Source organism: Eptatretus burgeri, chromosome 14, assembly GCF_056783735.1.
Source record: "Eptatretus burgeri isolate ZD-2024b chromosome 14, Ebu_testis_v1, whole genome shotgun sequence".
NCBI lineage: Eukaryota > Metazoa > Chordata > Myxini > Myxiniformes > Myxinidae > Eptatretus > Eptatretus burgeri.
Window position 1 is genome coordinate 12,727,979 of NC_140974.1, and position 26,509 is coordinate 12,754,487.

A 26,509-nucleotide genomic window follows, 5' to 3' on the forward strand; every position below is an offset into this window, starting at 1 on the left:
TATGTGATGGTTTGGTACAGAATCATCGTAGAAACTTCTGGTTTGCGTCGCTACCTTCTCGAGAGACAGCTTTTATTAGACAAAGTCAGAGGTCAAGTTGACAATTTCGTAAGTACCAGTCTCTGACTGCTTGTTACTTACGAAATCTAAAGATTTCGTAAGTATATTGATGACTTCCGTTTCTGTTTGTTCGTTTGTTTGTTTGTAGGCACGATAACTCAAGAACGGAAGAAGCTACCAATGTCAAATTACACCAAGTGACTCAGGAGGGTAATGGTTAGTGCTGATTATATTTTGGTCAAAATCGGTCAAAGGTCAAGGTCACAGTGAGGTCAAATATTCGATTTTTGATGGTTTGGTACAGATAACTCGAGACCGGAAGATGCTTCCAATGTCAGATTACACCACGTGATTCAGGAGGGTGATCGCGAGTGCTGATTAGATTTTGGTCAAAATCGGTCAAAGGTCAAGGTCACAGTGAGGTCAAACATCCAAAAATGATAACTCGAGAACGGAAGAAGCTACCAATGTCAAATAACACCACGTGATTCAGGAGCGTGGTGGCTCACGCTGATTAGATTTTGGTCACAATCGGTCAAAGGTCAAGGTCACAGTGAGGTCAAACATCCAAAACATTCGATTTTTGATGGTTTGGTACAGAATCATCGTAGAAACTTCTGGTTTGCGTCGCTACCTTCTCAAGAGACAGCTTTTATTAGACAAGGTCAGAGGTCAAGTTGACGATTTCGTAAGTACCAGTCTATGACTGCTTCTTTGTTTGTTTGTTTGTAGGCACGATAACTCGAGAACGGAAGAAGCTACAAATGTCAAATTACACCACGTGATTCAGGAGGGTGATGGCTAATGCTGCTTAGATTTTGGTCAAAATCGGTCAAAGGTCAAGGTCACAGTGAGGTCAAACATAATTCCGTAAATTCATGTGGAGAAATGGAGTATTTTTGCTTCGCTCGACGTTACGAGTTCGTGTTAACTTCGATTTTAATTTTGTCTTCGGTTTTTGCGATCGCTTAGGACGCTTAAAACTCGGTTGTCGAAATTCTGGTAAAAATAGGATTTTTGGAGACGTTTTAAGATTGTATAAAAAAATATTTCACTCGACGCGTCACGGTTCGTCCCATGATGCAGTGCGCTCGAGCAGACGCGTCGCTGAGTTACGTTAAGGTATAATATAATTGCGTGGAGAAATGGAGATTTTTGCTTCGGTCGACATTACGATTTTTGATGGTTTGATACATTATCATCGTAGAAACTTCTGGTTTGCGTCGCTACCTTCTCGAGAGACAGCTTTTATTAGACCAGGTCAGAGGTCAAGTTGACGATTTCGTAAGTACCAGTCTATGACTGCTTGTTTGTTACTTACGAAATCTAAAGATTTCGTAAGTATATTGATGCTTTCTGTTTCTGTTTGTTTGTTTGTTTGTAGGCACGATAACTCGAGAACGGAAGAAGCTACCAATGTCAAATTACACCCCGTTATTCAGGAGGGTGATGGCTAGTGCTGATTAGATTTTGGTCAAAATGGGTCAAAGGTCAAGGTCACAGTGAGGTCAAACATAATTCCATAAATTCATGTGGAGAAATGGAGTATTTTTGCTTCGCTCGACGTTACGAGTTAGTTTTAACTTCGATTTGAATTTTGTCTTCGGTTTTTGCGATCGCTAAGGACGCTTTAAACTCGGTTGTCGAAATTCTGGAACAGCGATGAATAACTGATATATATAATAAATAATAAGTCTTTTATCAGATTCTTCTGAAAAGTAATACACCTATTATCTGGCATATCCTGCTGGTCCTGAATCACTTTTTTAAAAATAAAAACAAAAAAATGGAATTTTTATAAGAAATCTAGTTTTTGTCTGGGACTCATTATCTGCAAACCACAGTGTAAAATCGTAGACCACAATGAATTCAGAATTCAAGCTCCCCTTGGGCTACTGACTGATTCATGCTTTTATTAGACAAGGTCAGAGGTCAAGTTGACGATTTCGTAAGTACCAGTCTATGACTGCTTGTTTGTTTGTTTGTTACTTACGAAATCTAAAGATTTCGTAAGTATATTGATGACTTCCGTTTCTGTTTGTTTGTAGGCACGATAACTCGAGAACGGAAGAAGCTTCCAATGTCAATTTACACCACGTGATTCAGGAGGGTGATGGCGAGTGCTGATTAGATTTTGATCAAAATCGGTAAAAGGTCAAGGTCACGGTGAGGTCAAATATTCGATTTTTGATGGTTTGGTACAGATAACTCGAGAACGGAAAAGCTACCAATGTCAAATTACACCACGTGATTCAGGAGGCTGATGGCTAGTGCTGATTAGATTTTGGTCAAAATCGGTCAAAGGTCAAGGTCACAGTGAGGTCAAACATCCAGAAAATGATAACTCGAGAACGGAAGATGCTTCCAATGTCAAATTACACCACGTGATTCAGGAGGGTGGTGGCTAGCGCTAATTAGATTTTGGTGAAAATCAGTCAAAGGTCAAGGTCACTGTGAGGTCAAACATCCAAAACATTCGATTTTTGATGGTATGGTGCAGAATCATCGGAGAAACGTCCGGTTTGTGTCGCTACCTTCTCAAGAGACAGCTTTTATTAGACAAGGTCAGAGGTCAAGTTGACGATTTCGTAAGTACCAGTCTCTGACTGCTTGTTTGTTTGTTTGTTTGTTTGTAGGCACGATAACTCGAGAACAGAAGAAGCTACCAATGTCAAATTACACCACGTGATTCAGGAGGGTGATGGCTAGTGCTGATTAGATTTTGGTCAAAATCGGTCAAAGGTCAAGGTCACAGTGAGGTCAAATATTCGATTTTGATGGTTTGGTACAGATAACTCGAGAACGGAAGAAGCTACCAATGTCAGATTACACCACGTGATTTAGGAGGGTGATGGCGAGTGCTGATTATATTTTGGTTAAAATCGGTCAAAGGTCAAGGTCACAGTGGGGTCAAAAATTCAATTTTTGATGGTTTGGTACAGAATCATGGCAGAAACTTCTGGTTTGTGTCGCTGCCTTCTCCAGAGACAGCTTTTATTAGACAAAGTCAGAGGTCAAGTTGATGATTTCTTAACTACCAGTCTATGACTGCTTGTTTGCGTGTTTGTTTGTTACTTACGAAATCTAACGATTTCTTAAGTATATTGATGACTTCCGTTTCTGTTTGTTTGTTTGTTTGGAGGCACGATAACTCGAGAACGGAAGAAGCTACCTATGTCAAATTACACCAGGTGATTCAGGAGGGTCATGACTCATGCTGATAAGATTTTGGTCAAAATCAGTCAAAGGTCAAGGTCACAGTGAGGTCAAACATTCAATTTTTGATGGTTTGGTACAGATAACTTGATAACGGAAGAAGCTACCAATGTGAAATTACACCCCGTGATTCAGGAGGTTGATGGCTAGCGCTGATTAGATTTTGGTCAAAATCAGTCAAAGGTCAAGGTCACAGTGAGGTCAAACATCCAAAAAATGGTAACTCGAGAACGGAAGAAGCTACCAATGTCAAATTACACCACGTGATTCAGGAGGGTGGTGGCTAGCGCTGATTAGATTTTGGTCAAAGTCACAGTGAGGTCAAACATCCAAAACATTCGATTTTTTAATGGTGTGGTACAGAATCATCGGAGAAACTTCTTGTTTGCGTCGCTACCTTCTCTCGAGACAGCTTTTATTAGACAAGGTCAGAGGTCAAGTTGACGATTTCGTAAGTACCAGTCTATGACTGCTTGTTTGTTTGTTTGTTTGTGAACAGTATTACGGATAAACTCCTGGACGGATTTCAACGAAACTTGGTGGGGGGATTAGGTATGGTCCAAGGATCATGCCATTAGGCTTTGGACGTGGTGTAAAGTTCAATATGGCCGCTATGGCGGCCATTTCGAAAAAATTATTTGAATTTTTTTTTCCATTCTACATGTTTTGAGTCATTTCCAACCAAAAATAAATTTGTTAGAGAAAAAAACAAAACAAAATTTTGCAACTTTTTTTCAAAAAAATTTCGATTTTATTTGAAAAATATTTGAATTTTTTTTGCATTTCTTCATGTTTTAAGTAATTTCCAACCCAAAAAAAATTTGCAACTTTTTTTTCAAAAAAAATTCGATTTTTTTGGCATTTTTACATGCGCATCGATCTCGTTTAGTTTATTCAATCGTGGTTGTCGAGTCTGATCCGTTTTGACCGACAATGAATAGGACATCAGGTTCACTTAAATGATCCAGCACTATTGGCGGCGGAGGTTTTGCACTCCACAGAGTTCTCCCCCTCTAGTTATTAATGTTTGAGAGGGTTTTCAATAGATTGGGTCATGGAAGTGTTGTAGAAAAAAAATCGAGGAAGAAGAAGAGGAGTAAGAATAAGAGGAAGAAGAAGCAGAATCGGGAGAAGAATAGCGTATTGTGTTTTTTTTTTTTTTTTTTTTTTTTTTTAAGATAAGAAATAGAGAGATTAGTTGGGAGAATGGGGGACGTTAGGAAAGTGGAGAGGATAGAAATTGAAGGTAATGGGGAGAAAAAAAACACACAAAAAAACGATCGAACACTGAGGGGAACCGGTAGGCCTCAAGCCTAGGCCAAGGCCTAGGCCTCAAACACCCGGTAAGAACGTCGACAAAAACTCACAAAATAGCACGATTTTTGAAACAAAACCGAACTGGAAACACACAGTAACATGTAGGTGAGAAAATTAAACAGTTAAAACGGGACAAATAACGACCGGAAACTTAACTTTGAGAACGTCAGCAGAGAGCCCCCAAGGAGACCTCTCGACGCTCCAAACCCGGAACCGATACTGAGCTGGTGAGCTCCGATCGTAAATATGTCATCAGATGTGGAAAAAATAACTTCATTACGATGTTTCAATGATTGGTAAGATGCGAAGGAGTCACGTCACCTCTCAAATGCACTAATCGCTAATTTATTTAAAAAACGAAAATAGTATGAACACAACCTATGCATTTATTTCAAGGAACTTAAACTGCTCATCCAACAACATAACTCTCAAGGGTGAAAGAAGAGTTTGTAGAAAAAAAAGTTACCACCTTAGCCAACTTGTCAAAATATATACCCTGTGAAAATGTTAAAACAAGCGATTTTGATCAGTTTTCCAATAGTGGTTTCGAGAGTGCGTTCCGATTGTCTGACAACAAAACAGATTTTGAATATATTTTTCACATGGTCAACTGCTCTCGAGTTGGAACACCAAACAATTTGTATGTTCTGGGCCTTGATAGAAAAACATTCATTATTATCTACCCAAAAGCATGACAATAATATGTTCAATTTTGTTGATATTTAATGGGGTGGAGGGAGGCAGGGAAAGGAGTGGGAGGGAGGGAGGAAGCATGGGAAGAGGGACCCGGCTTTTGCTGCTTTCGTTATCCTCCCTCCCTTTCCTCCCTTCCTAGCTTCCAGCCTTCCTTGCCTCCCTCCTCTCTCTTCCCCCCCTCTCTCCTCCTCACCCCCCTTCTCTCCTCCTCACCCCCCCCTACTCTCTCTCTGTCCCTCCCCCTCCCTTAGTATCCCCACCAGCGAAGCGAGTAGGTTCAATTGGAATTATCTCAGCAATATAACTACAATGTATTATATATGTACATAAGTAGTACGCATGTTTCCAATTCATACATATGTAACCCAGGTTGATTTTATTTTCAGGAGCGATTGAGGCAGCAGTCAGTTACCTATACACCACCCAAATAAAGAGATGCGTCAAAAGAATGTGTTGCATGCTTGGAACAACATCGCCCATTGGGTGGGTACTCTGCTATGGTATTAATAATAAAGATAATAACATGACTCCCCTGGCGACTCCCAGAGGAAGCAGGTGCTTCCAGTATACAACAATAATCAATTTATGCTATGAGCAGCGTTGGACAAACTTGCAGTCCAATGTTGGACAGCAGTCCATGCTGCTCTTCAAATCAGAAGGTGCTTTGATGCTTCTGAACATCATGAATAATACTTTTCTTTCTGTTAATTTTTGTCTTCCACCGGAAGGTTGTCTCACGTGCATGCAATCGACTCCTTGCCTTCTTGTCCGGAGAAAGGCCCGACGCTGCCATGTAAGTGCTTCCAATGGTTTTTATCTTCTCAATGTCTTGAAAACGATCTTCACTCAGCAGCTACAATCAAAGTAGAAAACAAAGTCCTCCTGTCAGCACTTGTGATCGCAGGAATAAATATTTCACTGGGTGCCTGTGTCACTTCGCTGCACCATGTTTGACACGCTTTCAATTGGTGTATCATACATATTCCTAATCATTCTGCGTCTGCTCAGATGCAACTGATTTTACTTTCAAACTCGCTCCATATCAAAGTTCAATAAAATGTCTCGCTCCAAGAAACAATACAATAATCATTATACTTATCGTGAGATATTAGAATTCCATTCAAAACCAAGTTTTCCACATTGATCTGTATGAATTGACCTTCAAAGTGATCTATTCTTCTCCTTGTTGTGTAAATATTTAAAGATTCCCTGTGCGGTTCATGTCTTGTTTCAACATCATTCTGGATCTCTTTGTGCAATTTGTTTATTGTCAAATAGCGAATGACAAAAACACCAGGTTTATTTAGTCTTTAAATGTTGTTACTACTCAAAGTAGCATTTTTGTTTGGCCAACTGACCAATCCACAGAAATAAATTGAGAACACTCACCAAAACTTATGAGCTAATTTAAATGCCAAAATCATATTTTATAACATGACGTGCTAATATAAACAAAATGATTTCTCATTTTTCACAGGCAAGCGGAGCGGTTGAATGAAAACCCGAGTGGGCAGGAATCGCACCTTACCTCATCGAAATCTGCAATTATTTCGTTGAGCAGTCGCAGGCACTCTATGCCCTGGTTGTTCATTTCCGTTTGTGAGTAAAAGTCAGCAAACTCAGGAATTGATGCAAACATCACTCCAACCTTTTCATGTGACTGAGAGAACAGCTCCTGTCAACAAAACATCAAACCATATTTTCACCATCATTAATGATGTCAGTGTGACATATTTTATGGGGTGTGTGCCATGTTCAGGCGATTGAACACAGTGGACATTGATCTCAGAAAGACCTGATTAACCTTGGCAATGCCCAAGGGAGGTCGTAGATGTCGAGGGGACAACGAACTACATGTCCATGTCTTAACAACCACTTGGTACCCAAAAATATCATGGTAACCGAGGCCTGGTAGAGGCCTGTAGCGGACATCATGTAGAAATTAGTCACAGGATCTGAGTTCAGGTTGAAAGACCAATCAAACAAACTAATTGCTGTCCATCATGAAACTGGTTAGTTTAACTCGACTGATGCTTCTCATCTTGACATAATAGGAGAGGAATATTGTGAATTAGGAAATTGGCAACACACTTGGCTGACGAGCTATGGTGAATAAGACCTCTTCCAGTCACGTTCCCCCCTGTTCCAAGGGAATGAAGTGCAACAGGGTCAATCCCCTCCTCCCTCCCCAAGGGGGGTAGCAATGCCCCTTTGTTGGGCATGTGGATTAGTAGTAGTAGTAGTAGTAGTAGTAGTAGTAGGACTTTATTCACCATATCTGTCCAACCATGTGCCATTGTATACCTTATCATCATACTATAATTCACCAAATGTCCGTCCGTCCGTCTGTTCCCAGGTTCTGCAAAAACAGCTGAACCGATCGCCACCATTTTTTGAGTGTGTAATCCTGGAACCCCTTGGAGTAAAATAGGCATAAATATAATAACATGACCCCCTTGATGGCTCCCGTAGGGAGAGGGTGCTTCTAGTCTCTTCAATCCATAAACTGGGTAAAGGCAGTGGCCTTTGCATTTGTTAACCTGTGGGCTACACTTAGGCAAGATGTACTACCGTTAACCTGTGGGCTAGCCTTAGACAACTAGCGGGCACCAGCTGGGGATGAAGTGTATGCACGCTTCACACTGTTAGTCTTGTTCTTGTGTACTCTGCAGTGGAATACTGTTCTCCTGTTTGGGCAGAGAGCAGCCACACAAAACACTTGGACACTGTCCTGAAAACACTGACATGAATAATTTAATCAGCATGTGGCTCCCTGAAATCGATACTGAAATCAACACTCATGCGGTGGCTCCCAGTCCTGTCCAACATCCCACCCCTGATGTGTGCCTGAAAGCAAGAATGTTGAGAGAGTTTGACTGCATCAAAGCCAACCCAGAGATTCCAATCCATGATGACCTACAGAATCTACCAAATATGCAACTCAAGTCATGCAAACTTTTCTGCTTTGAGTGATGCGGGGTTTAACACAAAGGACAAGTGGCACAATCTCTGGATAGACAACATTGCTAACAAAAAACTGGTGAGTGATCCAACAGAAGAGCCTTCAGGTTTCAACCTCCCCGGAAACAGTAGTCTGCGCTCTATAGGATCCTTACTCTACATGCAAGGATATCACAGCACCTCCACAAATGGAATTTCAAAGTCATCTCCGCATGTGACCGTGGTCCCGCAGACCAGACTATTCATCACACTGTAAAGGAGTGTCACATACCGCTATTTGATGAAGGATTTGGGGCAATCCACCAAACCACAGAATGCTGTGACTTGGCTGTCCAAAGTAGATTTAGATTTGCGAGCTGTACTTTGTCATCAGAAAGATTCTCGCCCCTTCCTTCCTTGTTCAATCTGCATCGTGAGTACATCATGAGGAAATCAAACATGGATGATATAGAGGCTTGTGTTGAGATTGGAGGACGATGAATCAACAACCTTAGGCATGCTGACGATACTACTCTGTTAGCAGAAAGTAAAAAGGACTTGATGAAACTGCTGCAGCCAGTGAAGGAGGCGAGTGAAAAAGTTTTTCTTTCTTGAAACCTAAAAAAAAAAAAAGACTAAAATCTTGTCAACTGAGAAGATCAACATGTTCAGATGGGCGACAATCTCATGGCAATAGTGGAAAGTTTCATCTTCCTGGGTTCTAAGATTGAAGTGAGTGGTGAACATGGAGGAGAAATTAATCGATGGTCAGCGTTGGGGACAACAGAAATAGCAGGATTGATAAATATCTGGAAAGACAAAGATGTGACAAAGATCCTTGTGTTTCCGTTTACAATGTATAGGTGTAAGTCGTGGTTAGTGAAAAGGAAAGGAAGGAATGAGACTGACAGTTTGGAAATGTGGTGTTTGAGACAAATGTTAAAAATTCCACGGACTGCAAGAACAACAAACAAATCAGTGCTTAAATAAATTAAATAAACATGTACGTTAGAAGCACTGATGCTAAAACAGAAACTGTCACACTTTTGATGCATCATCGATGCAGAAAATGAAATTCTGGAGAAGTCAACCATGCTGGGTATGACTGAGGGAAGAAGAAGAAGAAGCAGAGGCAGGCCTTGTATGTGTCGGACGGATGGGGTAAAGCCTAAAGGGGCTGCAATCGAGCTGTCTCTGCCAGAGCTTCAGGAATCGGAGCAGGATCGCAATGTTTGGAGAAATCTGATCATGAATGTCACCAGAAATCGGCTTGATGGAACTAGATAACTGGAGAACATATCTTCATCCAACTCAATATGATCCAATTAAGTTGGTATGATACTGGTGGTCAAACCTCAGGCTTGTTTATTTATTTCAATATAGTCGAGGCACGTGGAAGAGCTGGAACACAGTTCTACAGAACAAGCAAACCATCTTAGAAGCAAACCATCTTGGAAGCAAACCATCTTGGAAGCAGATGGCTACAATAAATTAATGGTACTTCAACATGGTTCTTCAGAACGAGCAAACTATCTTCGAAACAAACCATCTTAGAAGCAAACTATCTTAGAAGTAGTATCTACATTAAATTTATGGTACTTTAAGTCACCTTTAAGGATAAAGTCATTGTCAATATATTGTTACCTTCGCAAACTTCGTTTGACGAAGGTATTGTGTTGACCCCTGTGTATTTATTTATTGGTAAATATGTGTGCGGACAACATTGCGCAAAAACTGCTGGACCGATTTGCATGAAATTTTCAGAGATGATGTGCAGTTACTCAAGGACGCCAGGCGAAGCTTTTGGGAGCAATCGGATTAAAGGTCAAGGTCACAAAAAGGTCAGAATCGTTTTTTCGTCATAACGCGGTCAATTTTTATCCGAACGAGATAAAACCAACACCAAAATGTTCATTACTCAATTCTACATTCTCGGCTATGCCACATGAAAGTGTGGCGTAATTACCCGAGGTAGCGGTTGGGGGTCAAAGGTCAAGGGGGTCACCACAAAGCATTTTTCATTGGGCAGTGTCGTGGACAACATTACGCAAAAACCACTTAGCAGATTGTCATAAAATTGTGTGGACTTGTTTGACATCATGAGAGGACAAATCGATTAGATTTTGGGAGCGATCGGATCAAAGGTCAAGGTCAAGGTCACAAAAAGGTCAAAATCGTTTTTTTGCGATTAAAGTGTTAATTTTGTTCCGATTTACATCAAATTAAGTCCAAAATGTTCAGTATTCAAATCCCGATCCACTGATATAGCGTATGGTATAGTGTTTGCAACCCTAGTTAGTCCGTGGAAGTCAGAGGTCAAGGGGGTCATCAAAATGGAGTTTTTGATTGGGAAGCATTGTGGACAACATTACACAAAAACCACTTCGCAGATTGTCATGAAATTTTGTGGATGTGTTTGGCATCACGAGAGGACAAATCGATTAGATTTTGGGAGCAATCAGATCAAAGGTTAAGGTGAAGGTCACAAAAAGGTCAAAATCTTTTTTTCGCGATTAAATTGTCAATTTTGTTTTGATTTACAGCAAATTAACTCCAAAATGTTCAAAATTAAATTCCCCATCCTCTAATATGACACATGGTACAGTACTTTTGTCACCCAAGGCAGCGGTTGGGGGTCAAAGGTCAAGGGGGTCACACAAATTCACATTTATATCGGAAAGCGTTGTGGACAACTTAACGCAAAAAAAAAAAAAACGCAGAGAGGCTTTAATTGTTTTGGATTTGTTTGGCATCATGAAAGGACAAATCTATATTAGATTTTGGGAGCGATCGGATCAAAGGTCAAGGTCACAAAAAGGTCAACATCGTTTTTTTCATGATGAAAACGGTTAATATGTTTCCGATTTACATCAAATTAACTCCAAATTGTTGTGTTCAATTCCCCATCTTCGGAAATGACACAAGGTATAGTACTATTGCCACCCTAGGTAGCGGTTGTGGGTCAAAGGTCATGGGGGTCACGAAATGCATATTTGTATTGAGATGCGTTGTGGACAACTTAATACAAAGGTAATAATAATGGATGTTCAAAAGTGACCATCGAGACACAACCAACGGTTGGAGCCAACCTGTTAATGGAGAAAAGATAAGTGATGCAGATCGAAGAACTCCAAAACAATTTGCAAAATTAGTGAATATATTTCTGTCTCTAAACTGTGTGTCTATTGATGCAACAAAGGGCCATAAGGGCCCTACCAAACTTAGTTACGAAGTAAAATACAACAAATTTTCATTAAGGAGACTTGGTATAGTTTGATATGCACATAGCTTCGCTCATGGTTTAGTAAAAGGAGTTTTACTTTCTTGTTTAATTATACGCCAATTAAAATGACGTTTTTGTCCTCGCTCGGATTTGAAAACATGATCTACTTGATCCAGGTCGTGTCTGCGTGGTCAGTGACATTCGACCGAATCCGACCCTACATGCTTCAGAGTTCGGCACTCGGGACAACGAATCACCTAAAATTGTCATAATCGTAATAGTTCTAATAATAAAATCCTTTCACAAAATCCGGATCATGGACTTTAAATTTGCGAAATTCCCGAGCAGATTTAGTGGAATTTTAGTTCCTCATTTCCCTCTCATGCCATGTTCAAACTAGTGGCTGCGGCGAAGGTATGCGCTCTACGAGTGCCCGTTCTAGTTTTTAATTAAGTGATAGAGTAAATGCCTCATCAAGGCAAATATACTTCAGCAATTAGGACAGAAATAAGAATAAGCTTGTGAATAATAACTACATCGTAATCGACATAAGTAGAATGACATCATTGACAAACAAGCAATGAAAATACAAGGGCAAAAAATAGGAAGAAATCTAACTAAAAGAAAAACTAAAAATTTTTTAACACCTCGTCACCATTACCGCGTTCGCAATCACTTCCGCAACATCTTCACTGGCCGAATTTTGTTCCATGAACTCTTCCAGAAAGCCTCTTCGACAGAGTAGCAGCGAGCGCACTGGATGACGTCATTGGCGACGTCACTGCGACTACATCATGCCATTAATCAACAACAATGACAAGAGCAAGTTGCCAGGTTGTATGTTATTAGTGCGTAGTTAAGAAAGGCTCAACAATACGCCTGCATAGACCACACCCACAGAAATAGTGCAATCACGTTGCAATGGATGTTCAAAAGTGACCATCGAGACACAACCAACGATTGGAGCCAACCTGTTAATGGAGAAAAGATAAGTGATGCAGATCGAATAACTCCAAAACAATTTTGCAAAATTAGTGATTAAACAAAGTTAAAGTGATCTTTTGAGATAATAGAAATTATTAAGAAAATTGCAGTGTTATGAGAGCATTTATCAAATTTAAAAACAGTAAATTGGTGCAATTGAAGGTTTGATGAGATGAAATGAAAGCTAATCATTTGGAATAAGGATTGGAGAGATTTTTTTAAAATGATAATCAATTAGAAAATTGTTTCGTTGTCGCCACCTGTTCTATCACCCTCAATTAACATTTATGGATGTTAAAAATCTACAATTACAATTGTCCAATTATCTTTTTTATCAGTTATGTTTTTTTATAGGCACCCCTCCCACCCCAACCTCAATTATTGATGTGATCATTATTAAAGTTCAAGTTTTCATTCAGAACTTGTATTTTGGGAAGAAACCCCCATAAAATGTGAATTGGTTGTAATTCAGAGGTATGAAATTCATCAAATATTTGTTTGATTTACTCATTCGGGTAAAGGACTGGGATTAACTTTCAGTCAACAAATCAAGCAGAATCGCCTCTCAACAAATTCTGTCTAAGAGGTTATATTATTGAAGTTGGTTGTGCAAAGGTCAGCTCCTGCAAGGATTGAGGTTGAAGCAAATAGGTTGTAAAAGGGAAATATAAAAAACATTGATATCTGCAATCACAAAGCGAGGGTGAAGGGTAAGCCTCCCTGGCTTACCCTCCCCAGTCCTTGGCCCAAGTTCCAATGATGGTATATTTTGTTCTGACCACCATATGACCCTGAGTTTCATTATTTAGGGAGAGAGTATAAATTAAGAAAATGTGTCCGCATCTACAATCTCCCCATAAAACTCAACGTCATTAAAAATCGGAGAGAAATTATTCAAGTTGTGATCAAAAAGGTGTTTTTTTGTAAATTAGATCACAATCCAAAAAAGCAGGTCAAGAACACCAATCAAATATCGAGTGCACAACTTCAGTACAGGTACACTATTAAGATGCAAGAACGTCTTGAAAGGCCAATCGGTTATTGGCAAAATTGAGCGATGACAAAAAATGCGTTTTTTTATTTCAGACTGATATTTGACCATGACCTTTAACCAGGAGGAGTATGATGTCAATTAAGAGTAAATGTGACTTGCTCTCGGCTATCTAGAGAGGGAAATTTCGTTCCGATCAGACAAACCTTTGTCAAATTATGGTGAAAAATGTTAAAATGTCCATAATTTGGTCATGGCCTTAAAATTAGGTCAAGGTCAAAAAAATTGTGTCAATCCTGCATACTTTTTATTCACATTATTGAAGTAAAACTTCATTTTGAAAGTCCCAGCCAGCTCTGAGATACAGCTCGGAAATTTTGGAAACTAGGAGTGCAGGAAGAAAAAAAGAAAGAGGAAAACAATTTTCTAAATGGTGGTTTCGTACTCCTCAGGGTCTAAAATTCTGGGGTACCATTAAAATTTGGGGGCACTAATTGTAGAAACAAACCCGACAACAGCAATAAGCCTTCCCCTATGCTGAAGGGGGAGGCTCAATAAACAAAGGAAGAAATAAAAATAAGGGAAGTTCACAAAGTGTGGATTAAGTTGTGTAGAAAGTGCTAATGTTTGATTGACAATGCCAAACACGTTTAGCAGTGTGCACTTCTGACGTCATTCTCGCGGTCCTTCTCCAGGAAGTACTGTGCCACATAATTTGGCAAGATGTTTCGGAGTAGGTTCTCGTTGTGCTCTCGAAGCTCCCGCATCTCATCCACCTCTTGACGAGCCTGTAGTCTCCACAGGAAGTCCAACCGTGCCGTATAATCAAGCTGGAAGGTGAGAAAGGAAAACTTTTCAACCTTTCAAGAAAAATATAATCACAGGGTTGGAGTAAGCAGGATACCTGAATTGAGGTTGCCTGTTTGCAACAACACTTTCAAGTTATTCCACAAAAAGCTCCAGAAATAAAAAGCTTTTCTTTGCATAGACTGGTAAAATTATAGACCGAATGAGGTCATATGGTTTGTGCTGTACCCATTTCATTATCCATCTTGTGACCATAATCGATGCCATTTAAAAAAACAAAACTTTACTCTATTACATTTGCCAGGGCTCCCGGACCCCAGGACTTGAAATGTGTAAAGTTGTTTTCGCCTGCATCTAAAGGTGAGGGAGTTTGATTCTCAGCTTTTGGAAATTGAGTGAGTTTCAGAAGAATTGCCATGCTACTACTGGATTGCTGGTAAACATCCAAATGGCTCCTTAACTTCCATGGTGGGAGTAATTTGGCCTGTAAAAGACTGGTTTAGTCTCCCTTTGGTGTGCCCGTCCACTTTTTGTGGTCGATTCTGTCTGTGCTGGCAACTCCCCACCCCCCCCCCACCATCTCCCACCTTTGATTGCTTGTGATTACTATAACTTATCTGTATAATCTATTTTGTGGTTTAGTGCAAGAGGTTTCAGAAAAACCTGATGAAATAAAATAAAGAAAAGAAAGGCACACTGATAAATGTTGTATATACAGTACTACCTTTCCCCACTCCCATCTTCATTCATGTCTGCCTCCACTATGACTCAGTATGTACCGCATATGCAACAGCCCAAGTCTCTGTGGCCATAATTTGTAAACTGCATCTGTTCATCTGTTTTCTAGAATATTCAGGTGTTGGTTACAGGGTTAACTAGAAGGGCACTCGGGAGAGTGCACACCTCCGCCACGCAATGTCTGATCCATGAGAACATATCGGGCCCAACACATTTTTGAAATATCATGCGATACAGTTCCATATCATTTTTGGCCCGATCTCTCAATGGTGAAGAATCACTTCAAAAATTAAATAATTCTCGTATCCAGATCGGGATTTGGGTCTTCAGCAAAATTGAATCAATTCTTCGCTATCACACACCCAACCTGTCCACCAAGTTTCATGTGAGTCCGTCCATAACTTTTTGAGATATCATGCTATATATCATTTTTAGCCAGAACTCTCAGTGGTGAAGAATCACTAAAAAGATTCTTGTAGTCGAATCCGGATCCGGATCTTCACCAAAACCGAATTAATTCTTCCTTGTCACACACCCAACCTGTCCACCAAGTTTCATCCAAATGCGTCCCTAATTATTTGAGATATCGTGCTCTATAGTCTATCTCAATGGTGAAGAATCATTAAAAAATTCTAGTAGTTGGATCCGGATCCGGATCTTCACCAAATTCTAATCAGTTCGTCCTTGTCACACACCCAAACATGTCCACAAAATTTCTTCTGGTTCCGTCCACACTTTTTGAGATATCCTGCATACAGACAAATAAACAGACAAACAGACAGAAAGGGGTGAAAACATAACATCCTTCACCTTCAGTGGCAGAGGTAACAAGTTACAGAAACAATAGGCTGAATCACAATTGGACTGAACTGTATGTAGCTACATAGACATGACAGAAGTAAATAGACACCACGATTTTCAAGGAATTAATTTATTCAGCATCTGAAGTACATTTGATCCGTTTTAATACATACTGTTACGGAAATGGCCCGTAGTATGCTACTAAATATAGGATTAGCTCAGATCCCCCATTAAATGCATGTTTAGCTAGGCTGTTCGGTAAAATGGACGTTACATGTGTGTCAGGAGGTGTAAGAGGCTGTTTATTGTTTGTGCGGTGGTGGTGGATCGAGAGCTCCCTCTTCTTCCTTCCCCTCTCTGGACGATAGGCCCCGCCCAGTCGGCTGAGGGGGAGTGGCCTGGAGAGGGAGGTGGAGCTAAGGGGAGGAGCCAGGACTTCGAAGCGAGCAAACGAAAAAGAAACTGTGGTGAAACTGTGAGCGCCGAGGTGGTGCCGATCGGCTGTACACGGGACAACTGTGTCTGTTTTTCGTGAGGAACAAGCCGAAAGAAAGGCAGGGAAGGCAACGGAGAAACGACGGGTGTCTGTCTGCGATCTGCTTTGTGAAGGAGGCAGGAGAAACGACTAGAGGCTGCCTGCACGTCGAGTGGGCGATCAACTTTCATGAGAAGGTCCTCGACACATTTGTCGATCCCCCTGCAGGAGCCCAAACACCTCAATTTGGCCTTGTCTGGTGAACGGGCCAGGCCTTAATTTGTATGCTGGACCTTGTGAAAAGCCAGCTGGAGCATACCACCGTGGATCTTTCGCTCTGGTGCAGTCGACCTCGCGGGGTCTTAATGCGCGAGAGTGCGTGCGTGAGGTCTGCGACAAAAGGGCGAGCGCCATTTTGCCACACGGCGTGTTTGAGCTGGGGGCTCGAATCCGTGGACATTAGCTTGTTACGAGAGACATTCGTGCTTTTGACACTTTTCTCTCATCTATGAAACATCACCAAGTACTTTGTCTTGTCTGCATGCTGTCTGTCTGTCTTGTCTGCATGTTGTTTAAAGCATATCTCGGTAGGGACCTCCTTGAAACCTGTAATCTGTTGTTCCCTAGTTAAGAACGGGTTAAAGATTGTTAATAAAAACATTGTCGTGAATGTTTTGCTTGTGTTGTGTTCCCTGATGTTCCCCAATAAATCTGGTTGGTTCGCATGAAGTTGCCGCGATGGATTAATTTGTGTCGCGTTGAGGAACGATCCGTTCAATTGGCATATAAAACCAAAATGGTTACAGACTGGCAGAAAACGCTCGGCATCTGAGAAAACCAGTCTGTAACCAGGGTTCTATTTCCCCAACTGGTAAGGTCCAGGATTATGTTGGTATCGCGATTGTAGACGCATGACCCGAGGCCTGTGCCGAGCCAGCCAGCGTTATAAACCCCGGAGACGGCGGTGGTGAGGGTGGCGCCAAGAGTCGGGTGAGAATCCCACCACCCTGGATCTGCAACAATACACTAGTATTTGGTAGACTTGCCATTTGCAGATTTCAACACTTTTACTCTTTCAGCCACAGAACGAACGAGTTCTGAGATTTTCTCTTGTGGGATTTCTGCCCAGGCTTCACGCAAAAGGTTTAGCAATTCTGCCCATGATGTTGGTTTCCTGGACTTTTTCCACATAACTTGATCCAACATGGTCCAGAGGTGTTCAATGGATTCATCTCAAGAGACTGACTTGGCCATGGAAGTCACTTGATCCCATTTCTCTCCTGCCATTCTTTGGTCTTTTTTGTCAGTATGGCATGGACCTCCATCTTCCATGAACAGAGTGTTGTTTTTGACCATTTGACCAGTGGAGAAGACAGGGAGACGTCCATCCTCAAGGATAGAAATGTGTATCGTAGTGTTGATGTTGCCAACACACTCCACAAGCTCTGACCGACCAGCACTCCATATTGCTCCCCACACCACCACTAAAAAACCACTGCGTTTGACAGTTGGCTGCAATTGGTTCAAAGAGAACTCTTGACTGGGAAGTCTCCAGACCCATACATGACCACTGCCAGAAAATTGAGCAAATTGGGACTCATCTGAAAAAATGACAGTTTGCCAAAACTCCAAGGGTCTGTTGGCAATCTTGTCAGCCCACTTCTTTCTTCTTTGAATATTGGCTGATCTAAGAAGAGGTTTTCTCCTAGCTGCTCTCTCATAGTAGCCCAGTTGATGAAGGTACGGCATGGCAGTGCTTGAGCTAACCTGGACCTCCTCTGCAACATCTGCTGCCTTGCAACGGGAAGTTTTCTCAATGAACCGCTTAACAGCTCGATGACACCTTTCTGAGAGCCCAGGTCGACCAGAACGGGAAGCTGTGGATTCCTTGCCTTCGCTGGTGAATTGCACAATCACCCGATTGACCGTAAAAAGTGGATTGCCAAGGTTCTGAGTTCTCTGACGCTGGCTGACTCCACCTTCCGATTGGTGAACAATTCGTCCTCTTTGAAAATCGCAAAGGTCGTGTGCTCCCTCGGTTTAAGGCATAGTTAATTGTCATACAAGACCCTGGAACTCGTTTCTGCAAATAAATAGTTGGATATTAGTACAAATTACTGAGTAAAACTTGCTTTATACAGAAGAAATGAATATATTTAAGGTATCCATTTACTTCTCTCGTGTCTCTCTACTAACGTTTTGTAAATGGCATCCTGGCGAGATTAACGATGGGTCAATTCTATTGTGACACATCGTTAATCAATAGATCACCTGACCGAGCAAATCTGAACTGGATCCCACCAGATCAACTTATAATCGGTAAAAAAAAAAACTTGGTTCATGTTTCAGCAAATCGCCCTGATTAACCAGATGTGCACCAACAACAAAAAGGGGAGTTTTCATCAAAAGCCACAAAAAAAGCACTGACTGTACCTGTTTCAGCATATATAAAGGACGGTGACTATCTCGTGGACATTGGAGGATTTACAGACACACTTACATGTGATGCTGAAAAGCAGGAGATAAAGGAAATTCTACAAGTTTGTTGGGGGGGGGAGGGGGTATGGGTGATGCACAGGAAAAACTGTCCCTTTTGTGGGAAATATGAAACTGTGTTGTGTGTGCGTGCATGCGTGTTATGAACGCATATTCTAGCACTACTATATGTGTACATGCTCAAATTATTGCTTTATTTGTCACAGTTTTCTGTACCTGGCGCCCATGGTAGAACACCGCCATAACAAACATGACCATCAATATGACGCACGTCTCCCGGTGACCCAGCTCACTTGCCCTGTTACGGTTTTGGGGTAGAGAGGTGTACAGAAGAAGTGATGTTAACGTTCTGCCCACCATGTTATTCCCCGAAAGAGTATTAAAAAATCTGCTCATGCATCATCTATATATCTATAATCATCGAGAGATCTGCCCGTGACTGTCACTACTGCAATAAAATTTGAAACTTGCCCACCGTACTGGCCCAAACACCTGGTTTTACACAGAAAAAAAGCTTGGGATTATATAATTTTCAATACAGTATTTTTCAAATACATATTGGACCATTCAGTTTACATCTGTTCCTTCAGACTGCACACTCAACAATGCAGTGCCTCCTGTCGGCACTGCACCGTAGAGTACTTTTCTTCGAATCAGACTTCGGCAAATACAAAACAGCCCACCAGACTACTCAGACGTATTGCCGAACGGCCAACCCTGCCACCGTCATAAAGAATAACAACACAACTGAACATGTACAGCATTTGTAAACCTCAATGACCCGCAATACAGTTGGCAAGTAGGAGATATCACTCAAGCGATGCGGCCATTAGTTAAACTGGGGCGTACACAGAGACTTGCCAACAGCAGGAGGCAAGAGTCGGCATGCTCAGGTTCCCTCATTGAAGTTCTGTTCTGCAGCTCAGTTAATGATTCCACAAAACGCTGGACCGGTTGTGCTTGTTAACAAACACATCAAGAATCGGCACAGTCGTTTCTATTTTCCTCATCCCTTGTACATCTAAATAAGCCGGAAGATTAAAGCACCGCTGACTGCACCAGCTGCTTCCACCTGATATGGATTAGTCAATCTGAAATGAATGCAAAATAAGCCGAAGGAACCATGCAGTGCCATTCCTGTCCAAAGATGGTTCGAATGACCAGAACCTGATCTTCGCTCAGCGTCCATGAATGAAATTTACACATAAAACAGAACCTGTGGATTTGTACTGGAAATAATCTTGGCTCGGCCGAATTTTCACGCTCATGTGACACTTCCTCGGAATGTCGAATGTTCTTCGGAAAATGCTTCCCGTGCTGAAGATTGTGAAAGTGGAACCTGAATACTCGGCCATGACAGATGCCGATCCACAACGCAACTTGCAATCATCTTGCGCGACGATTGTCCTCTTTTAATTCAGTGACTCCTTAATGATCAATGTTTTGACCAGACTCGATGGTGTAATTATTAGAGTGTCTGCTCCGAGTCGAGGTCGGTGGTTCTAACCCCGGCAGAGTTATATACATACCAAAGACATTAAAAAATGGTACGTGCTACTTCCTTGCTTGATCCTCAGCATACAAAAAGGATAGAGCACAGACAAACAACCATAGGTTGGGAATAATTGCACAGGCATTGATGGGCCAAATGCTGAATGGCTTTCTCCTGCAATGAAGTTTTCATTTGACAGGTTTGACATCATCGTGACAAACGACGACACGAAATGTAATCATGTGCATTTTATGGTAAGGAGGTAGGCCTTAGTGGGATCTCACCCGTTGTTGAGTTTTGGTGCACGAGTGCCGGTGAATAGACCCGCATAGCTGACCATAATGAGCAGTGAGTAGATAGTAAGGATGGTGAGAAGTAGCGCTAGTTTGAGCACAGAGTTGAAGCGCAAGAATACGGCACAGGTCACCATTGCCATGATTCCAGTAAAAACAAAATACTAATGTGGTGGTGGTGGTAGTGGGGTGGGATTGGGGTGGGATCAAGAGACAGGAAGAAAACATGGTCAGCAGCAACTCATGATACATTACTATACCCTGCCACATCTTAGCACAATAAAGCAACTCCATCAAGTTCACCCGGTACAACGTAAACAACAATGACCTGCAGCCGTAGTTTTGAGTTCCATCATCGGCCTTTCAATCTCAACCCTCGACATACATAGTTTACGTTCCCTGAAACCTACAGATCCCACCCTGCGAGGCATCTTAATCAAGGGTCTCACCCTATGACGTTTTGTGATCTCCACTGTTCTGTTCTGTTTATTAATTAAGAAATCTAAAGATTTCGTAAGTATATTGATTGCTTCCGTCCTCTGTTTGTTACTTACGAAATCTAAAGATTTCATAAGTATATTGATGACTTCCGTCGTGTGTTTGTGTGTGTGTGTGTGTGTGTGTGTGTGTGTGTGTGTGTGTGTGTGTGTGTGTTTGTTTGTAGGCACGATAACTGGAGAACGGAAGAAGCTACCAATGTCAAATTACACCACGTGATTCAGGAGGGTGATGGCTAGCGCTGGTTAGATTTTGTCAAAATCGGTCAAAGGTCAAGGTCACAGTGAGGTCAAACATCCAAAAAATGATAACTCGAGACCGGAAGAAGCTACCAATGTCAAATTACACCACGTGATTCAGGAGGGTGATGGCTGGCGCTGCTTAGATTTTGGTCAAAATCAGTCAAAGGTCAAGGTCACAGTGAGGTCAAACATCCAAAACATGATAACTCGAGAAAAGTTACGACAGGTATTGTTGACGGAGCGTGAGTTTGGAAGATCGAGGTAAGTTCGGCGGAATTTGTGTGTCAATTCGTCGAGTTACGGCTGTTTTAAAAATTTCAGTGTAAGCACCCATGGCGCAGAACACCTTGCCTGTTGTAGGCCGCGTTGTGTTTTCGATAAAGATGGTGTTTAAAAGTCATTTTTCATCCCAATAAATCTTATCGTCACATGCCTGACTCGTAAAGATTGCAAAGATTGTTTGTGGATGGCTGAATATTACGGTTTTATGACTGATAAAATAATATTAAATAATTCCGTAAATTCCTGTGGAGAAATGGAGTAGTTTTGCTTTGGTCGACGTTACGAGTTCGTTTTAACTTCGATTTTAATTTTGTCTTCAGTTTTTGCGATCGCTTAGGACGCTTAACACTCAGTTGTCGAAATTCTGGTAAAAATCAAATGTTTTGGAGACGTTTTAAGATTGTATAAAAATATTTCACCCGCCGAGTCACGTGGCGCAGCACGCTCGAGCAGACACATTGTTGAGTCACGTAAAGGTTTTGCGCGTGCGCGCTGACGTCATGGCGCTCGCCCCGGCATCCTTTCGAGTTGGGGGGGGGGGCGTCGAGTGTGACCTTTACGTTACATTAATCCACGGTAACTCGAGAACAGAAGAAGCTACCAATGTCAAATTACACCACGTGATTCAGGAGGGTGATGGCGAGCGCTGATTACATTTTGGTCAAAATCGGTCAAAGGTCAAGGTCACAGTGAGGTCAAACATTCGATTTTTGATGGTTTGGTACAGAATCATCGTAGAAACTTCTGGTTTGCATCGCTACATTCTCCAGAGACAGCTCTTATTAGACAAGGTCAGAGGTCAAGTTGACGATTTCGTAAGTACCAGTCTGTGACTGCTTGTTTATTTATTTGTGTACAGTAATATGGACTCATGAAGAAGCGAAATGACATCGGGCAGTAGATTCACAGATTGACAGAGGATCAGGGGGGAACAGGGAAACAGACATCAGATGTGTTTGTTAGAAAGGAAAGGGGTCAATGAAAGTAGAAGAGAGCAGGAGTGGTTATCATCATGACAGAACAATGGGCAGTGAGCTATTTATTTCGTTTATTTCTGCTTACACACATTAAGCTTAAGGTGTCACCCCATGGCCTATCAAGTATTGTGATCTCTACTGTTCTTACTTTCAGAATCCCAAGCACATCATTTTTACAGGACATTGCAGATATGGTTTCAGGAGGCATTTGTGGTTGTTCCATTTCCAGATTCACCATCAGTGTAAATCTGGTGAATCTCGTGTTTCATAAACAGAATTGGAATCACATGAAATCTCAACAAATATTCAGATTCCTTGAGCATTCTTGAAACCTGTCCAGAATAAAATTAACAGCAGCAAAGATTTATGGAGATGTTTAATGGCAGTTCACCATTTTGTGAGAAAAGTGCTACTTGGGAAAGTTCTGTGTAAAGGAGACGTGATACTTAGTATTCCATGAACATCTGTGACCTCTGTGCAGAAGAAGCAAACCAGCTTCTCTGAAAGTAATCTTTCATGTCATCCTGCTGTGTGTTCGGCACATACTGCAAGCAGTTTCTTTAATCCGTTAATTTCCTACCAGTAGGAGGTTTGGCGTCATCCAGCTTATTATTTATCACACTATTTGTAACATTATTATATACAGATATTTTTAGAGTGAGCAAACCCTTTACATTAAGCTAATCTATACATGCTGTAATGGAAAGGACATTGTATTATTTATCAATAAATACAAGATTGAGGATAATCAAAGAGCAAGGTGACAGAGGATAAAAACGCAAAGAAATGACATTGGGGAGGTGGGGGTGTTGGACACAATGAGCAAGATAATTAATGTAAAGGAAAAGACAGAAGAGATAAACACCACAACCAATTTTTAATAATCGACTCAAAAGGCACATAGGTACTGGATATATATATATATATATATATATATATATATATATATATATATATATATATATATATATATATATATACACACATGCATCCATACATATACATACAGTAGTTGTGATTTGTCTGTCTGTCCATCAATAGAATTGGCCCCACCGGTAGTAACTCCATCATATGGCAAACTGTTGGAATCCTCTTGGCAAATGGAGTTGCAAGAAAGGATTTTCAAACCTCCAGGGTAGGGGGTTCAGGGTGGGGAGGGAGACCCCAATTCTTTCTATGTAAATGTGTATCGTGTAGCTGTATTCCAAATACCACCGAGTGATAGGCTGTATTCCAAATCATCTTCTTGTATCAAAACACTAAATTCCTTCCGCACAAGAGACGGGTGCCTCTGTTGGTATATATATGTATATATATATATATATATATATATATATATATATATATATATATATATATATATATATATATATATATATATATATATATATATATATCTCTTCTTCTTCTTCTTCTTTCAGCTGCTCCCGTTTGGGGTCGCCACAGCGGATCATCCATATGATCCGCATAGTGATTTGGCACATGTTTTACGCCGGATGCCCTTCCTGACGCAACCCTGGTCGCCTCTTATGACACAGGGATATGGTACACCTATTTTAACCGGGGCATACACCGGCCCAGTACACTGGTACTCATTTCGCCGACCTCGGAAGGATGACAGGCTGAGTCAACCCCCTGGTGTATTAATTCAGTGGCCCAATGGGGCTTGAACTCGGGACCTTTTGGATCCCAAGCCGCTACCCTCACCACTGCGCCAACACCAGGCAAAATTATATATACAGTAGACTAGGTGTAAGTCGGCAGCGTGTAACTCGTCACTTCGCCTAAGTCGGCAGCGTCAAAAAGTCCCGAATTTATCTCATGTTAAATCCCTTTGAATAAAGGGTCATCCCTCTGTAAGTCGTCATCTCTAAGTCGTCACTTCGTCTAAGTCGTCAGATGTTGTCCATTCCCACGTAATGGAAACTCAAGTAAATTACCACTCCGAACTCGTCACACGGAACTGCTGCCTGTGAGAAGCCCGATTTCATGGAATCGTGATGCTCGCTCATTGGTGTACACCGCCAGTGATAGGCTATTTATAACTGCGTACACACGTTGATCGCACTGCAGGCAAGACAATGGCGACTAAGCGTAAGCTTACAACTAAAACCTACCAAGGAAAATACGACATTATCCAGTTTTGCGAGGCAAATGCACTGATGAAGAAAACAGACATAGCTGAGAAGTTGGACATCAAACGGCAGACATTGAACGATATCTTGAAGAATAAGGGCAAGATATTTGGACAAGTGGAGAAGATCGTGAGGCCGGTGGGAAGTGTGAAATGCGTGAAATGTGTGTCCTTTGAAGATGTCGATGACGCGCTCATCATCTGGTTTCGGCAAATGTCGGTTCAGCCAAATATTCGGTTTCGGCCGATTCCGCCAAATATTCGGCCAATACTGTCTTTCGGTGGAGGATTGCCCAGCCAACATCATGGAATACAATGACCGGTTTGAATCCTTTCTCATGCACCAGATGCCCAAGAGTTTGAGGTAGTCAAACATAACGGATTACTTCGCGAAGAAGTAAAGGATCGATCAAGCTTAGTGTTGAAGTCCGATCATGGTTTTATATTGGGTGTTTTGTACATTACCGCACTCACTTACACATAGGCATTGAGTGGTAATCATCACCACGATGACTGTGTGTCATGTAATTTGTCACTATACCATCACCGATGGTATACGAGTTGTCTTACAGAGTTGTTCATAATCTTTACTTTTGATAAACTCATTCATGTATTCCATCTTTGCTTGATCACTTTCCAAATCACCAACTCACCCCCACCTATGCCCCGAGGATTGTGTTTTCCTTTTGGTACAATAGCCGGCTCTCACACATATGAGTCCAGGCCACGCGCGACTTCATCCTTCACCCCACAGTCATCATGAATGTTCGCATACGCGTAAGTCGTCACATTTGTAAGTTGTCACTTTTTTCTCGGTCCCGATGGTGACGACTTACGCCTAGTCTACTATATATATATATTTATATATATTTATATATATATATATATATATATATATATATATATATATACACAAATATATATATATATATATACACAAATATATATATATATATATATATATATATATATATATATATATATATACACAAATATATATATATATATATATATATATATATATATATATACACAAATATATATATATATATATATACACAAATATATATATATACACAAATATATATATATATATATATATATATATATATACACAAATATATATATATATATATATATATATATATATATATATATATATATATATATATATATACATATATATATATATATATATATATATATATATATATAAATATAAATACATATATATATATTTACATATACATATATGTAAATGTATATGTAAATATACACATATACATATATATATATATATATATATATACATATACATATATACATATACATATATATATATATATATATATATATATATATATATATATATATATATATACACACACACATATATATATATATATATACATATATATATATATATATATATATATATATATATATATATATATATATATATATATATATATATATATGTGTGTACATATGCATATACATATATACACAAAGAGATGCATATATATCCATATATACATATACATGTATATATATATATATATATATATATATATATATATATATATATATATATATATATATCCATATAAATATATAAAAAAAACAAATAAACATAAAATAAATAACATAAATAACTAACCCTAACATAAATACAAAAATATATATATATATATATATATATATATATATATATATATATATATATATATATATATATATATATATATATATATACATATACTAGTAGTAATGGCCGGCGTTGCTCGGGCTAGCAATAAAGCCCGGTGTTGCCTGGGCTTTCTTGCAAATTTCCTGAATAGCTGTTA

The 26,509-nt window shown here is 40.3% G+C and overlaps 1 protein-coding gene across 5 annotated transcripts in view; it reads right to left on the reverse strand.

Annotated features, from left to right (window-relative positions):
* Positions 1–26,509, reverse strand: part of ADCY8 (adenylate cyclase 8) — a 331,462-nt gene that overhangs the window by 20,685 nt on the left and 284,268 nt on the right. For 3 of the 5 annotated variants that reach the window (XM_085853744.1, XM_085853743.1, XM_085853745.1), the window contains 5 exons: positions 20,521–20,693; positions 18,961–19,042; positions 14,099–14,257; positions 6,818–6,964; positions 6,050–6,142 (listed from right to left, as the gene is read on the reverse strand). In XM_085853744.1, the coding sequence (XP_085709870.1) occupies positions 6,050–6,142; positions 6,818–6,964; positions 14,099–14,257; positions 18,961–19,042; positions 20,521–20,693 (654 nt within the window). Of the gene's footprint in view, positions 1–6,027; positions 6,143–6,817; positions 6,965–14,098; positions 14,258–18,960; positions 19,043–20,520; positions 20,694–26,509 lie in introns of all 5 variants that reach the window. The other 2 variants (XR_015051030.1, XM_085853746.1) reach the window with 2 other exon arrangements.